Raw genomic sequence first — 18,151 nt, 5'->3', positions numbered from 1 at the left:
ATGGGATATGATGCAAGTATGGGAGCCTCTTCGACGAGATTAGTTTAGGACGTATTAGTTTCCTTTCTTGTTTTAGTTTACTATAAGTATTTCATACTCACGGTTAAGATACTATCTCATTTTTTATTAAAATTCCAACGTTTTAGTGCTACCCATTTTCCGCTCTACGCGCATTTACTCCTTCCTTGCGTAACGATTTAGTCATTTCTTTGCTTAATCAAGTGTGGCACCTTATTTTAAAGACCCCCCACGATAGTATAAAACTTAGGGTGTTACATGATTTGCAGGTGTCCCTTTCTTAGTAAATACATGTCAGAACCAAAAGATAGCAGCAAGATGCAGAAAAAAGGATCGATAACAGTGGGGAATATTTGTAAGTGGAGCAATTATTTATTTTCCTCACGATTGCAGCAGTTATTTAATGGGTTAATGATTTTTTTTAATTATAAACAAAAATGTATTATTACTATTTTATCCATAAATTTGATTTGTAAAATGAATTATTTGAGGGCAAATGATGTCTATAAAAATTGGACACCAAACTCTAGTATTTCCTTTATATATTGGTATAGATATATATTGTTATAGATAACAAACTGTTACCACATCCTCAATTTTTTATTTTTTTATAAAAAAAGAATTTATCTCAAGACAGAGTATTAAACTGATTCATTTTCAACCCACGACATATTTTAAAACTGATTTACTTCCAATAAAAAACTGTTCCCACTACGTACTCAATTTAAAAACTGAAACCCAACAGAATTAAATACTTTTTCACTTTCAATTTCAATTTCGGTCTCGCAAACCTTCTTCTTCTCTACATCTTGCTATCTTTCTAACAAATAGAAATGGAAATTTCACAAAATCAACAATCACGTCAACATCGACCCACTTGAATAGAATATGTTAGGCGAAGAAGACAACATGATCGTAGAACAAAGACAACAACACCTAGCTAAAAGACGTGCAACTTATCGAGAGATGATTCGACAAGGAAAACAAGATGCCATATCAACTGACTCCAATTCCAAGTACTCCATTAACTACTAACATAGGAGTAGCCCAATTGACTACAATTAGACAAATGACACCATCAATTTGATACAGGTAACACGATAACTAATTTTATTTGTTATGAATTCAATTAGTTTTTAATAATTATATTTTACTTTTGAAACATACAGGAATGGAAGCGCATGATAATGGAACAGGCACAAGTAACAAAAATCTATAACAATATATAGTGTGGATACGGAATTTTCGTATCCAAATTTACTTTCTAATGTTGCCCTTAATGATAGAGATTCTCCCGTACATGCGTAAGTTACTTTAAATAAAAGAACTTTCACCGTTAACAGCAACACATGTTCTTCTATCTTGTTTTCATTCTATATTTCACTAATAGTTGTAGGAACCGTAACATCTTCTTCAATTCTTTATTCCAATAATTTATCCATTTAATTAATTTTATCCTTTTCAATTTTTCTTATTTCTCTTTCCAAGTCTGAATGTACTTCTCTGTATGTAACAATTATTTCGATGAGTTTTCGTAATTTTCTGAACTAGATAATGACTATGCCAAATGTTGATTTTCGACGCCATGTATGAAAGGAGGAAAAAAATAATTAGGGGTGATAAATAATTTTTTATGGATCTTATCGTTTTATTTTGGGTATATTCTTTATGTGAGTACTTTGTACCAAGTTTGATCTCATTATTCAATTTTTAGTGCTTTTCCTCTCACCATTAGGTGCACTCTTCTATATTATTACTGTTGCCATCATTCTCCTTCCTTAAATATCGTGATTGTATCACCTCCATCTTTTCCTCGCTTTCATTTACTACCATTGCAAATTTTGTACCATTTTACTGCGGATATTAATTTCACGCATAACTTTCACCTTCATTTTCTTTTCTCTTCAGTTTACTTACCAAACTGTATTCATTCTTATATATTTTTAATCTGTCTTTCACATACAAAGTTTTCTCTCATCAATTTAATTTAAAAAAATGATTATTTTTATCTGATATTTATTTTTTAGTTTTTTTGACATGTATATACCTATCAATAATGAATTGAAGAACTCTCATAAATTATTTTGTTAACTCATTCTTATATATTTTTAATCTGTCTTTCACATACAAAGTGATGAACAAAAATGAGAGCTGCCATAATGGTATTATGGTAATTGATTGCGGTTGTGGTTTATGGTAATTGATTGCGGTTGTGGTTAATAGAAGAAGAAAACAAGAAAAAAATAAAATAAGACAACATAACAGTGACGGTGAGAGGATAATAGTTATCCATGTAAAAAGAATGATAAGAAAAAATGACAGTGCATAATATGATGAGATGATATAATCAAAATAAAAATTAGTAATTTTAAAATAATAATACAATTAAAAAAATTAAAGATGTTTAATATAAGATTAAAAAAATATTTTTTTTATCTATTCGAATTAAACATAAAGATAAAGAATGTTTTGAATATATATTTTTAAATTTGCTTCAAATTAAATAAGATTGAAAAAATAAATAAATTTAATATATAAATAACTAATTTGTAAACCATGTTAGTAAATTTTTATCTTAATTTTAGTATCTATAACAATATATACTACCAAAATATGGGATTTGGTGTCCAATTTTCTATTTCCTATTTTAACCCTACTAACATAATTCAAAAATATTTTACAGTTACTTATTTCTCTAACATATTTCACTAACAGTTGCAAAACTCACGCATAACTTCTATTCAATTCTTTACTCCCACAATTTCTCTTTTTTAATTTTTTTGGCCATATATGAAATGAAAAAAAGAATAATTAGAAGTCAACAAGTGTTTAATCAGTAGTGATAAATAATTTTTTTTTATAGATCTTATTATATATTCTAATAAAGTATTCATTTAAATTTATAATCTATAATCTTCTATAACAATATATAATGAGAAAACTCATTTTTGGTGTCCAATTTATTTTTTCATTTTTATCCTTTTAAATAACTTACTTCCAGTTACAGCATTTTACTACTTCATTTCCATTCACGTTCACGTCAATATAACTTCTCCCGTTAATTTCTCTCACATCACGTCATCAGTTACAGAATTCTACTACTTAATTTCCACTACTGCATCAGTTAATTTTTCTGACATCAGTTACTACATTAATTATATTATTCCCAATTTTTTTCCATTTTTATCCTTCTTAATAACCTACCAATGTCAGTTATTCCGCGTTATAATACTCTTACTACCTCATCTTCATTCACGTTCTCTCTTATTTTATAAATTCACGTAACTTCTATAATAACGATCTCTTTCTTCTCTTATTTTCTCTCACTTCACTATTGCTGTTACTAAAAAAACTTCCTTTGTTTCTCATCTATCTTTTCTTTGTTTTGATTAATTACAGTTGACAGAATACTAATGGAAGTGGTTGACCGACTTGGCAAGACTATGTCAGACCACGAATATAAAAACATGAGTGAAGAACAGAAGCAGCAACACCTCGCCAGAAGGCATGACAGTTAAGTTATACATCTCATTAATAAATTTATGTAATTAGTATATATCATTTAATATGAATTATCTTTTACAATATATTTTTATGTTAATAACAAATTTATTCAATACTCATAATAACATGGTCTAAGTAACAGATCGAATGATCCAAATATAGGTAAGAATCCTGTATATTTATTTAATTAATAATAATTTATTTCTTAGATTTTGATTCGATAAACCTTCCATAATTATCCTAAATAATATTGTTATAGATATTATATTAATGTCCTTTAAATTAAATATCTATAACAATATATAACGGGAATATGAAAGTTTGGTGTCTAATTTCCACTTTTCCATCTTAATCTTATTGATAATAGTGTTTAATATAATTGTCGTCTTAAAATTTGGTCAAAAATGTAATTATTAGTTAATTTTTTTTGTTCTTTGTACAGTTACTTTTTTATTCTACACATAACTTCTACTCATGTTCACTTAATTAAAATAAATAATGATAAATATGTGTATCGAGAATAGTAAAAAATAATGAAAATGCAAAATTAAAATTTTTTAAAAAATAATGGAACAAAATATGTTTTAACATATTGAATATAAAATTAAAAAAAATTAGCAATTAAAATTATGCAAGAAAAAGAGTTCTTTAAATTTAAATTTTTATATCTGCTTCAAATTAAATAAAATTAAAAAAATAAATAAATTTATAAATATTTATAAATTTTCATCTTAATTGTTACATATAATAACAACATAATAATTTTAGTATCATACTTAAATTAATTTAAATTTTATTATTCTATACATTAAAAAATAAATAACATAAATTTTTTATTTTTATTTTTATTTATTAATAATTTATTATTTATTAAAATTTTTATTTTTTATCTCAAATTTATAATTTAAAAAACATAAAAATTAATTTCCTAAAAATATTAGAAAGAAAAATATATAAAAATTACAATTTTGTTTTGAAATTAAATGAAATTTTAAGAAAATCTTAATAATTTTATTAGTTAGAGAATAGAAGTTGACATATTAGATCTAGAGAAATATTAAGAATTATTACAAATAAGTGTTAAGAATAGGAAAGATATTCAACAATAATATAATATTTTTATATTCAATTGTATATGTTAATAGTAGCTAAAATAGTAGTGTCCATATAATATTACTCTTTTAAGAAGATATAAAATATTTGATATTATTTTTTTATAATTGTTGACAAATTTTATAATTTGATTAACAAAAAATCTGAATACTTAATATCTTAAATTTTGTCTGAAAGCAATAAAATATGACTTAACAAGTAAGTCTAAAAAATAATAAGGATCTATATAATAGGTATACATCTAGATATCTAAATCAAAGAAGAAAAAAAAATTCCTTTAGCAAATTTTTAATAACTCAAAAGTTAACACAATGGTAGTTATGGATCAAAGTGATAAACAAAGATGAGAATTGAAATAATGGTACCATGATAATTAATTTCAATTGGGATGAATAGAAGAAGAAGAAAAAAAATAAAACAAGGCAGCATAATAATAATGATGAGACAAAGGATAGTGTATAATATGATGAGATAATATAATCAAAATAAAAATTAATAATCTTAAAAAATAATAAAATTAAAGATAATTAAAGAAGTTCAAGATAAGATTGAAGAAATATAATTTTTGTCTATTAGAATTATGGATGTAGATAAAAAATATTTTGGATATAAATTTTTAAATTTATTTTTAATTAAATAGGATTGAAAAAATAAATAAATTTAATAATATTTATAAATAACTAATCTTTAAATAATATCAATAAATTTTTATATTAATTTTATTACACATAATAGTAAATTAATATATTTTTAATTTTATTTTTTAATTTAAATTTGTTTATTTTAATATTTTACATGTTAAATAATTTAAGATATTTTATTTTTTATAATTTATTTTTTATTATTATTAAATTTATAATTTTAAAATAAAAATATAAAATTAATTTCTTAAACTCAATAGAAAAGCGGCTCACCTAGTCCATATAATACAACAGCTCGAATGAAAAATGAATATAAGGGTAATAAGCAGTGGGACTTCTTTGGATTCCAAGGTTGCAACGTGAATGTGTGCTTGTTTTGCTCAAGTCCAACTGTAATGAGTTCGATCCGTTGAACTCGGAAGCACGAGATATAACTTCTAAAAAGGACGACAGCAAAGGGAAAATCTAGCTCAAAATTTCTCACACGAAAGAGACTTGTGGAGTAATCCACTAAATTGGTCTAACAGATTAGATTGGTAACCAATATTTGAGGAACCAACTATAATATAACATAAGCCAACTCAATTAACTCTTCTTTGTTTCTAATTTTAAAATTTCAGAAAATAGAGATAGTGGAGAGTTATTTTTTTTTTTATGTATCTAGCATATTTTTCAACTAGTTGACTATAATTGACTATATCCCAAGTTGGTTTTCTAGCAAAATCCATTTTATATTTACATTACATCTGATGTTTAGTTTGAGAACTTCTTTGGAGTTGGTAAAAGTCAATCAATAGTTGATTGCTTGATGTCGAGGGATTAAGTTGTCTCACTTCTGGTAACTTCCGGGCATAATGGTAATTATCAGAACTTGAAGAATGAATTTATTTATTTATTTATTTAAGATTAACTTGAGTCTTGTGTTATTAACAAGAGAGATTTTGAAAGATTATCAATTATTCATGTCCATTATTTGGCAGAGGAATATAGATTATGAATTATACATATAGCATTTATGTATAAAATTTCCTGTTCTATTTTTATGGATTAAAATATGATCCATCTCAATCCCACAAATTAAGAGGAATAAAAGTCGAAAGCTTTTATGGAGTTAGATGAAATCTATATATTCCTCTCAAAACCATTTCGTTGTTTCTTCTTAATTTTGTTAATTGAAATTCGGAGTCCAAAATAATTTGACGAACTTCTATTTCATACTATAGCATCAATGATCGATAGTGTTCATTTGCTTCGAGTTCACATTTTCTTCAGCAAACACAAGGAAATGGTAATTTGCTCCCTCATGGGTTACTATAAATCTGTTAATCAAGTACGTAGATTCATTTGCTATTAAGCATTATGCTGATTATTGCTTTAATAAGAAGTAAGAACTGGAGACAGATACGCTATGCATGCATGCACGCGTTGATTTTGATTAAGTTTTTATTTTGGGAAAGTATGAGGAGCCAATAGAATATTTATACAATGTGTATAATGGAAGTTTAGAGAGTATTAGAGATATAATCATTAGTATTATCTTTTCCCATCAGCTGAAGCTTTTAGGATGAGTGATATCATACATGATATTAGAGCATTAGATCCGCAAGGTCAAGAGTTCAAGTCTTGGTGAACCCCAAAATCAGTTTAATATTTTGAGAAGATGTTTATTATCGCTAGTACTCGGATGGTTATTCTAGATAGTATAGGAGATTCATTTTGTAACTCAATAGCCCATTGTGTCCCATTGTACATATTGTATAGTCCATTGTTTATTTTATTTATTTTGGCAAAGAAGTATTCATAACATAATGCCCGTGACCGACCGCATCTCATGCGGCACGGCTTAGGACAATATATCTTGGTCCTCGGGATGTCCTTATGTTCATTTATAATTCTCTCAAACTCATCATGACTCCTTGTAATTAATCTTGTCTATTTAGTTTTAGGCTTTTCCAATGATAGTACCTCTTTGTCCCTTATAGAGAAGACCAATAAGATTCTAGTTTAATTTCCAGCATCCTTCCTTTTCATGAGAAACTAATGCTAGTTTAATTTGTTTACATACATACTTTCCTTTTCACATAGGATTAGAAGAACATGTCATGCCATCATCCACAGTTGAACCAATTTATTTCAAATAACCGTGACTTGTGTTCCTATTGGATATACTATATAAATTTTTTTTTACGGCAAATGCTTATAAATTTTTGTAGAGAAGATAAGTGAGCTGGAAGAGTTGTTGAAATAACATTTTTGTCATAAATTAAGCAATTGTGATATGATAACATCTTTTTTAAAAAAACCAACTTGGATTGGTTGAGTGGTCAGCTCATTCGTTCGCTTAAACAAAGTCGGGAGTTCGAATATATCATAGGCAACAAAAAAAAAAAGCATTTTTTTTAAAAGAAAAATTCTATAGTACCAATAGTGCCTATAAATGAAACTTAGATCTGCAACGAATTAGTACTTGACCTGTTAGGTTAGGAATTTAAGGGATACCGTGGACAACAAAAAAAAAAATAGTGCCAATAAATTGACGCCAAATTTTTGCTTAACTTACTTTTTATAACAAATTCTAAATTTTAAATATTATTTATTTTTATACTTTTTAAATTAAATATTAATTTTAACCTTTTTGACAATTTAAACACCACTTTAAATACCATAACAATCACCTTTTCAAAATCTCTCTTTCACAAATCATTTTATCTCTATAAAATGGAGTATTGATCCACACTCCGTCATATCATACAATGTAGTCATAAGTAAATTGTAACTTCAAGAAAATGTCACCGATAACATTTCCCAATCTAAACTCCTCATATATTAACTGATGAAGAAGTGATGACAACTAAACCATATCCCAAATAGAATTGTAGAATATGCTGAATCCATATGTTAATTTTTCCGTACATAAGAAATTAACAATAATCATGGCCCTTCTAAATTTCAATGTCATTATACATATAAATTTATGTTTAATCTATTATTTATTCATCACCCCCGACATATACTGGACCCAGCTCAAAGCCAAAACAGTATTTACACTCCCAACTTGACACTTATACCAGCTTACTGAATATGCTCAACTGACAAGAAATGATTGAGCAGAGAGCAAATGAGTTGAAGAAATTAAAGAATACAACCTTTCTTGGGGCAAAACCCTTTAGAACAAGAATTCAAGTTGTAACAACACAGCTCTGAGCCACTTTAACTGCTAAGACTTTACACACAAGACAGCACCACCGTTCTGAAAATGTGAAAACACCAGGATCTGACAGATTGTGTCCAGCAAAGGATACCAAATCACAAGCAAGAAAAAGCTTTTGATCAAATGAAGGGATTCATCAACGGCAACTGAAATGTGGCCACCGATCTAAATAACACAAAAAATGAAACAGAAAGTGTTGGTTCAAAAATAAAAACCCTTTTAGATTGTAAATTGAATGGGATGATTGAATTCAGTTGTAACAAAATAAAATTGCAAAAGATATAGAAATATAACTAACTATCATAAGTATCTTGGGACCGAGAGTTGCTCAAAATATTATATGCACCTAAGAACAACAAGTATCTCAAGGAAACATTCAGGCATACATGCGTGTATACATTCTGTTCTATATGAAAGCGCAATATCAAGAAAAATAGATGTACTGATTGTTATGAATTCTTTTGCGCATCAATATGTATGAATCTATAGGTTACAGTCTATCGTTGGTTGTTATTTTTTTGCACTTTATTGATTTCCACCAAATAATTTAAGAGTAAACATTCAAATTGGATACTTTGGTCCTCTACAAATTTTTATACAAGTATAATTCATGCTATTGGGGTGCAAGCACTACTCAAAGTATTTTTTGGAGTAGCACCATTGTGGAAAAGATAGTAGAATCGCGTCTCAGATGGTTTGGACATGTGAGAAGAAGACCGACAGAACACCCAGTCAGGAGGATGGACAAGATGGAAGATGGACAAGGGGTGAAAGGCAGAGGAAGATCTAAGAAGACCATCCAGGTGGTCAAACGAGATCTACATGTAAACGGTCTCTCTGTAGACATGATACATGTCATAGCTCAATGGTGTCGTTTGATTCATGTAGCTGACCCCACCTAGTGGGACAAGACTTTGTTGTTGTTGTTATTGTTGTATTAAGGTAATTTAGATGGCTAGGTCTGCATTTATTCCTTCCTTCTGCGGTGGATTTCTTTGAAACTTTTCCTTGGTTTTGTTTTACATCTCCTTGTCCATCCTTTTTCTCCACCAAGATATATGCGTAAAAATCAGACACACTGGTGAAACACTGGTGCTGGGTCATAATTAAATTATGAGTCAAGACATAAATTGCTCTCCAACAAATTTTGAATCAGACATTTTGGTCCCAATATACCTTTTTTTACTCTGGAAATCCCAAGAATTATTCCAGTAAACAGATTGGTCCATTTATCTCCAGTCTAGATTTTCAGTAACATGCTATGATCCGAAACAAACTATATTTTGGCGTTCACTGCAGCATTATTCTAAGAATTCCAATTGGTTCCAATATATTTTCACTCCAACTTCGGAATCATGCCACATATTTTATTCAATCTTTCATTTAAGTACACTACTACTGGTGTTAACAGCCAAATTCAACTACTAATTCATTATAAGTATTGAAAACTTTTAAAAAGTTCGATAATTCAGAGACATAAATGCGTAGTGTTCAAATATATTTTTATCCGCTGTACACAGTAATTAGCTTGATCTAGAAATTTAAGAAAGACCCATAAGTGCTAGTGCTAAGAATAACTTGGATGTTCTTCTCACGAATCCTAAACAATCTAGGCAACATGACATAAAATTTGGGCAAAACCTTCTCATAATAGTACAGTTGACGCATACCTAGTTTTTCTTGTCGACATTGTCCTTTCCCTTGATAATAATGACTGGGCACTGAGCATGGTGGGCACAGTAGTTGCTAACACTGCCAAGGAACATCCTGTTAAGGGGAGAAAATAGAAACATTATGTGTGGTGTGTCCAAAATTTCTCACTTCAAAAATTCCTTTGCTTAATAATAACAGCATTCAACTTAAGCCATGTCCAAAAATGTCCAATATGCAAGTCAAAACAGTTATAAATTTGTTGAGAGATGAATGCGGCATATGAATAAAAGGTTGAGAGGGTGCTTGTGTACAATGTTTAAAGCATTTGAAGATTATTTCCCTATTCAGCAACGGTTTGTTAACACGACATCACTCTACGATAACTGTTATTTGCTCGTATCATATTATAGACAAACTGGAAACACTTATTGGCAAAGGCATTGCTTCCATACAATTGAGTATTCTTAACCATTGTTAATATTCTCATCTAGAGAAGAATCATTCAGTGTGTTTATAGCAAAGTATGAAATGTGCAATTGCAAGTTTTTGCTTACTTTTCTAGCAATAACAAAGGCTTGTCACATGTTAAAGTGTACCTCTTAATAGCGCCAAATGCACGGGACCCCATCACAAGCACATCAGCATTCAGATCCTGTGCAGCTTCACATATCTTCTCCTTTGGGTCTCCCACAACGACATGGGTCTTGATCCTCGGTTCCTATACAATATACATATAGACGAGTCAATCCTGTAGACCCCAAAATATACTAAATGACAACCATCTCAGGCCAAATCACATTCAAACATAACAACATCAACAATAAAAACTTGTGCTTACTAAGAGGGGTTAGTTACATGGATCAAACGCCATTGCACCCTATCATGAATCACATTTGAACTCAAAACATATTGACCCATTAAAACTTTATATATCTTCCTTTCCATCTTTTCTCCACTTTGCGAAAGAATGAATCATTGTGCCCTTAGTGAATCTTTCTAATGTAAACAGAATGGATTAATTAGATGTTAAAGGTTGTGCAAGAGTAATTTGATAAAGCTGTTTCATAATTGTGCCTTGATGTCAGATTTCTTAACTCCTACACATATAGCGCTAAAGTGCAATCAAACTTTTCCATAAACACCAAATACTTATTCCTATACAATAGCTTATTGGTGACTAATTTTTTATATCCATATAATATGGTTGAAAGTGTAATATCAAATAAATGCAGGGAGTATATTAAATAAAATAAAATAAATTAAAAAAGATGAAAATAATAATAATAAAAAAAAACATTTTCTAGTTGTTCAGACTTCAGATCTCCTGTTTCTATGAGGCAGTCACTTGAACAAAACCCATTTGATCCCAAACGATTGTCTAATTTTAATTACGCACATGAATTGGAAAAATAATAACAAATCTTATGGTTTTATATAGATTAAATTAATTGCACAAAAAATTACTTTCTTTCCTAAATTTAATAGGATTATTCATAGAAAAATAATTATATTAACTAACTTTTCTGAATGAACATTTATTTAGGATCAAATAAAATTTGAAAACTAGACAATTATTTAGGAGAATAAAGAGTACTATATTATAAAATCATAAATTAGAAATTAAAACAAAAGGAGTGAAAAGAAAAGAAAAACAGCATAGAATGTCAATTGTCAAAGTCAAAATGAAACCACTTACAGCCAAATTGAATTCAGCGCAAATTCCTAAAGCGTGATTGAGTACGGCTTCAGTGATACGCTTCTGGTGAGCCTCGATCGCCGCCGTGATCGCCGGTACTTCCAGGTCAGCTGTTCAATAATCCAAAACAATTAAATTTCCCAAATAATAATAATAATACAAAATAAGGTTGATTGAAGTCGAGTTACTTGGGCCGCCGAAGGGGATGGCGCCGGGGTTGAGGCCGGTGGCGATGGAGGGTGGGGATTGGACGTGGAGGACGACAAAGGATCCAGCGTTGGTGGAATCGGAAGCAGGTGATCGTAGCTTGAGGTTTTGTAGGGCCCAGCGGAGAGCGGTCATGCTCTGTTCACTGCCGTCAACGGCCGCCACCACGCAGGTTAAGTTTCCAGCTACGGATGACATGATTTGTTTGAATCTGTTGTGAGTAGTGAGTAGTGTTTTCCACCTAATCTATCTCTGTCGGCTGTTGCCTGTCACCGAAGGGACACTCTACAACATGATTAGTTTTTCACTCCGGTGGTAGTTTCACTTTCCCGTGCTTTTGATTTTCATATTGCATCTTATTTTATTTACCGGAATAAATAGAATAGGATAAACTAGAGCTATTAAAAATTTAAATTTCAACTAGCAATTGATCCTCAGACAATTATCGTTGTGAAAATAGGGGATATGAGAATAAAAGAATTTCGTTATTAATTTTTAATATGCATCATTTATTCATTTAATATAAGGAGAATTCGGTGAAAGAATATCAAAATCTTTTGAAAAAAATTATGTAATTTTTTAAAAAAGTTTCAATTGATTTGATACTAAATCAATATAGCATTAGAATGTACTTTTTTACTCATTTACATACGTGGCACAATTATATTTGACTTCTTTAATGGTTAAAATTAAATGATCATTCTGTCCTTTACACAAATAATAAAATAAATCTCTATTATATCTAATTTATTCTTCAATTTTTTTTTTTTGACTTTTTCAGTATATCTAATTGCAAATTAAAATTATATTACGTGAATTAGAATTAAAATAATTCATTTTATGTGTTAATAATACACAATTTTTTTGTTTAAATAGTATCTTTTATGTAATAGTGACCTATGATTTATATTCGAACATTTTATTTTTTAAAATTATAAATATAAATACATAATTTTTTATACTTATTAAATAAAAAATAAAAAATTTATGTTTTTAAAAAATATAAACACATTTTTTAAAAAAAATTTACCAAACAAAACTTACCATTTTACATGTAAACTTTTGTGTACTAAAACCATCAAATAATTTTTACTTGTATGAATAATTAAATCTCAATAATCTTTATCTTTTTTTTTTTTTTAAAGAATCTTAGTCTAATGTTTTCTCAATAATTCAATAAAAAAAATATCAGTCTAAAATTGATTGCGTAGATATTTTAGTCATTTTAAAACTTAAAAATTATAATTTATAATATTACTGAATAGCCATTATTATAAAAATGTATTTTAGTCTCTTAAAATTAATTATAAAAAATTATTTTAGTATTTTAAAGGTTGCGTATAAGAGTATTTTTGTCTTTTTAATATTATATGAAATTTTTTTAATTTTTAATATAATCAAACAATTTTAATTAATCTTAAAAAAATTTAGTCTTTTTCATGGTAATGATTAAAAGAGTATTATTTTAGTACTCTAAATATATGATGAACTACAAGAGTATTTTTATTTTTTTTTTAAATCATATCCAAATTTTTAATTTTTAACACAATCAAATAATATGAATTAATCCTGTATTTCAGTTTTTTTTTTTTTCAATGAATCTTCAAAAATTATTTTGTTTTCTTGAACATCAATTATAAGGATATTTTAATCTTTTTAAAAATTAAAATTAATCCTAAAAATTTATTTTAGTCTTTTAAAAGTTAAGTATAAAGATATTTTAGTCTTTTTTTTATATGTAAAATTTAGAATTTTTAATACAATCATATCATCTTAATTAATCATATAAGGGTAATTTAACTTTTTTGAAATTAATGTTAAAAAACTTTTGTAGTCTCTTAAGATGAATTCTGAGAAAACTTTAGACATTTTACAATGAAATTCAAATATTAATTTTTAATATAGTTAAACATAGTTTAATATGAAGGATATTTTAGTCTTTTTAAAAATTAATACTAAAAATTTGTTTTTGTTTGAGTTTTAAAGAGAAAATTATAGTCGTTTAAAATAAAATACAAAGTATTTTAGTCTTATTAAAATCAAATTCTCATTTCTCATGTCTAATATGAGTAAACCATATGAATAATTCTATAATGATATTTCAGTATTTTAAAAATTAAACTTAAAATATTGTTTTGTTATTTTAAAAATTAATCATAAAAATATTTTAGTTGTTCAAAATTTTAAATTTTTTATTTTAATACAATTAACTAACCTTTATTCTAAATAGGTATTCTAGTCTTTTTAAGATTAATGCTAAAAAATTATTTTCTTATTTTAAAAATTAACTATAGGGTGTTTTAATTTTTTTAATATTGAATTAAAATTCATAATTACTAATAAATCAACTAATATTAATTATTCCTATAAGGATATTCAAGTAATTTTAAAATTATTACATAAAAGGATATTTTAGTATTTTTAAATTTAGTGTTTAAAAAAAATTTAATTTTTCAAATAACTCTGTGGAGTTTTTAGTATTTTAAAAATAAAAATCAAAATTTAATTTGTAATTGTAGAGAGTAATACAAGTAATAAGATAGATTAGTAGTCTCAAGTCTCAACTAATATAAATAAGACATTAATGTGTAGAGAAAAGTTTTAGGTTACAACAATAACGCTAATATAGTTTCATTTCACTCTCTCTGCACTCTCTCTTTGCATTAAAAGATTACTCAATTTTGCAGCTTTGAATCATCTTGATATAGTATCAAAAGCAGGGTCAATCTATGGCATTCCAAATCAAAAGAATTTTGTTTTCCTATTTTAGATAAACTTAATGAAGTCAATTATGTCACTTAGCAGTAGTAGAAACTCTTCACCATTATGGGTCAAAACCTTGAAGACCATCTTCAAAAAAACAAAGTTCCTTCTCAATTTGATTCGGATGAAGCTCAAACTATTAGAAAAATTTCAACAAAATATACTGAATGAATATAATAAGATTATATTTGGTTGATGGCCTCGGTTGATTTTACATTCAATAATCAGATTGCTCACTGCACTATAGCCCTAGAAATCTGGCAGAAATTACAGATTTAATTTGCTGAAATTTCCAAAATCAAGATTAACTCAATTGCGGAATCAATTAAAGATGATCAAGAAAAAGAACCTCAAGATCACATAATACTCATCTTAAATCAAGAAGATTGTGGATCAATTAGTTGCAATTGGATACTCAATTATCAATGAAGATCATATAGAAACTATTCGTGAGGGTTTACCTGAAGAATTCTCTAGTTCTATAACACTAGTATAAGCTAAAGCTGAGCTATTCACTATTGGTGAAGTAGAAAATTTGCTAATTTCTCATGAAGATACAATAGAAAAATTCAAGCAGTCTTTAATGTTACTTGTCCAAGTGAATTTGGCACAATTTCAACCTTCAAATTCAAGATCTTTCTCAAGACCCCATGGAGGAAGAAGAGGAGCAAGAGGCAGTCGTTTCTACAGAGGGGGCAGGAGCTCATGGTAACTCAATAATCGGCAGAATTGTCAAGTATGTGGTAGAATTGACCCCACTGCACTTCAGTACTTTCACAGGTTTGATCAAAATTTGTGTGGCAATTCATCTCTAACTCTATTATCTTTAACAAATTCCAATACACCAGCATCCTCTTCGGCCTCTTTCTAGAATCCACAATCTTTTCTTGCTGTTCCTTCTCTTGCATCAGATTCTGCTTGGTACCCAGACTCAGGTGCGAGTCATCATCTAACACCGGATGCAACAAACTTCCTACCTAGATTAGAATTTACTGAACCATATCAGTTGTATGTTGCAAACAGGACAGGTATCAAGATCTCTAAAATTAGTACTTATTTATTGAAAAATTCCACTACTAAAAAGATTTATGTTTTAAAAAATCTTTTACATATTCCAACTCTTACAACGAATCTAATAAGTGTGTCAAGGTTCTGTCTTAACAACAATGTATATTTTGATTTTCATCTATATCATTATTTTTTGAAATCTTAGGTGTCCAAGAAATTACTCCTTCAAGAGATATTTAAACAAGGACTATATGATTTTAAAAATATGATCATACCTAAACAAATTCATTGTAACACCTTACCACATAATACTTTTCGCCTAGGTCGTAAATCAAAGGTGATGAGACATTACGAACTCTAAAAATTAAAATATATACATAGTATTTGAAGAAATATATGTTAACTAGGAGCCCGTGAAAAGAATAATAAAACAAGTCTGTATCTCTCGCGAAGCGTTTGAAAATAAAGATGTGTAACCGAGAAAACAAAAGAGATAAGAAAAAAAAAATATATATATATATATATATGGGAAGGTGTCTGATACCACTTGTAAAAGAAAATTCGTCCTAATTTTTATTGCTAATCTTTTTATTAATCTTCAAAATTTTAGAGCTAAAACTTTGAAGTAGTAGTGAGAACTATTAATACGTTGGTTAGTCCAGATCATGATCCCGGTTGTAAGCTCTATTCAGACAGTAAATCTGTTAGTCAGCAAAGGTGGTCCGGTAACTCACAAAGTTCTAACTATAAAATAGCTAGATTATTGAGAACGATGAATAATTTAAATTTAGGTAGAAATAATTCTTTAGTAGTAAAAATATATAATAGTGAAGTATCAACTTCTGAAACTAAAAATGAGTTAGAAATTGCTAAGTTAAAAGAAAACTTTTATAATTGGAGTATACCTATAATAAATAAAAATGAAGTATATAAAAAGAGATCTTTCTGGAAAGAAAAAGATTATGAAGTTCATATGCTAGAAGATAGTTATCCTGGAACAAGTCACAATAAGACAATTACTATTTTAGAAGATGATAGATTAAAAGCACATAGTAATCAAGGATATAATTTTATTCATATAGGATTAATACAAGTAGTAGTAAAACCTAATTTTAGAATAGGAAAAATGTTCTAATATTATAAAGGTTAAGAGATACAGGATTTTCACAATTTAATGACTCGTTAATAGGAGTATTAGAAAGTAATTGTCACGATGGACCCATTTTCTTTAATTGTTATCCAAATTATGCTATGAATTTAAGAAATGAATATACTTGGTAAGCTTTAAAATTACATATTCAATCTGATGAAAAAATTATAAATGAAAAATATGATCCATTTGAAATAATCTATAGAATATATTATAAAATTACTAAAGTTAATTATAACTTTAAAGCGTTAAGATAATCCTCAAAAGAAGAAACGATAATTATGCATGCAAATCTTAAAAGATCTAATATACAAACACCAAAATAATTAAGACATGAAGAATTATTAAGAAACATGCCGAAAGAATAGGTAATTTCTAATATAATTGAAGAACTACAAATAGAAAACACTGAATTAAGAAAAATTATAAAAGAAGGAATAGATATTAGAATAAGAATGAATAGATCACAGTCTATAAGTAGCATTTTATGATTATATGAAAGAAAATAGAATTAACCTATATTTCTTCAATTGGTACATTAATTATTATTCTGAAAATAGCAAGAAATTATGTCCATTAAGAAAAACAACTATTACGTGAAAAACTAGTTTGGGAGCAATAATAGAGTCTGAATACCCTCCTAAAGAAACTATTAAAATACCAGTTGAAAAATATTTAGAAGTTGAAGCAATCTCCTATAAAGATAACAATGTAAAAGGAAACATAAAAAAAAAAAGAAACATTAAAAAATTGCATCAACAACTAAATTTTATCAATACTATATTAGAGATAATGAAAAAGCAATTAGAAAGAATGGAAATCATCAAAAAACTAATTAAAATAAAAAAAACTAATATAAATTACAAAGTCTAGATAATATTAATTTAAAATCAACAATAAGAAGAAAATAAGACCAGTAGAAATAAAAGATATTTATAATGGTTTTAAAAATCCACAAAAAGAAATCTCCCTTAATTCACTTCGAGAAGAAATAAAAATTTTAAAAAGAAAAATTTCAGAATTAAAACAACAAAATATTAATATGGATTACAGATTGCTAAAAATAGAAGGAGAAAATCTAATAAAAATCCAAGAAAAAACTATGAAAAAAGGAACTAGTAATATAATAATTTCAGAAAATTATATTAACATGAGTTCAGAAAATTACATAAATATACTAACCCTAT

The 18,151-nt window shown here is 27.5% G+C and overlaps 1 protein-coding gene across 1 annotated transcript; it reads right to left on the bottom strand.

The window, feature by feature from the left end:
• Nucleotides 1-8,197: 8,197 nt before the first annotated feature.
• Nucleotides 8,198-12,536, bottom strand: LOC112765439 (universal stress protein PHOS34). Its single transcript, XM_025811339.3, has 5 exons — nucleotides 12,025-12,536; nucleotides 11,837-11,946; nucleotides 10,737-10,858; nucleotides 10,158-10,254; nucleotides 8,198-8,652 (listed from the first exon to the last, which is right to left on the bottom strand). Exons 1-4 carry the CDS (start codon nucleotides 12,239-12,241, stop codon nucleotides 10,158-10,160), a joined length of 546 nt encoding a protein of 181 aa, XP_025667124.1. The 5' UTR covers nucleotides 12,242-12,536; the 3' UTR covers nucleotides 8,198-8,652.
• Between the last annotated feature and the right edge of the window lie 5,615 nt (nucleotides 12,537-18,151).

This window comes from Arachis hypogaea, chromosome 17 (genome assembly GCF_003086295.3).
Source record: "Arachis hypogaea cultivar Tifrunner chromosome 17, arahy.Tifrunner.gnm2.J5K5, whole genome shotgun sequence".
In the NCBI taxonomy this organism is placed as follows: Eukaryota; Viridiplantae; Streptophyta; class Magnoliopsida; order Fabales; family Fabaceae; genus Arachis; species Arachis hypogaea.
The sequence above is the reverse complement of the archived record's forward strand: the minus strand, read 5'-3'. Positions and strand labels throughout refer to the sequence as shown.

Coding starts and splice junctions, on each gene's coding strand:
- LOC112765439 (XM_025811339.3), bottom strand. CDS start 12,241: ATGTCATCCGTAGCTGGAAACTTAACCTGCGTGGTGGCGGCCGTTGAC. Junction 11,947..12,024: donor CATCCCCTTCGGCGGCCCAA/GTAACTCGACTT, acceptor ATTATTGAACAG/CTGACCTGGAAGTACCGGCG. Junction 10,859..11,836: donor GCGCTGAATTCAATTTGGCT/GTAAGTGGTTTC, acceptor TATATTGTATAG/GAACCGAGGATCAAGACCCA.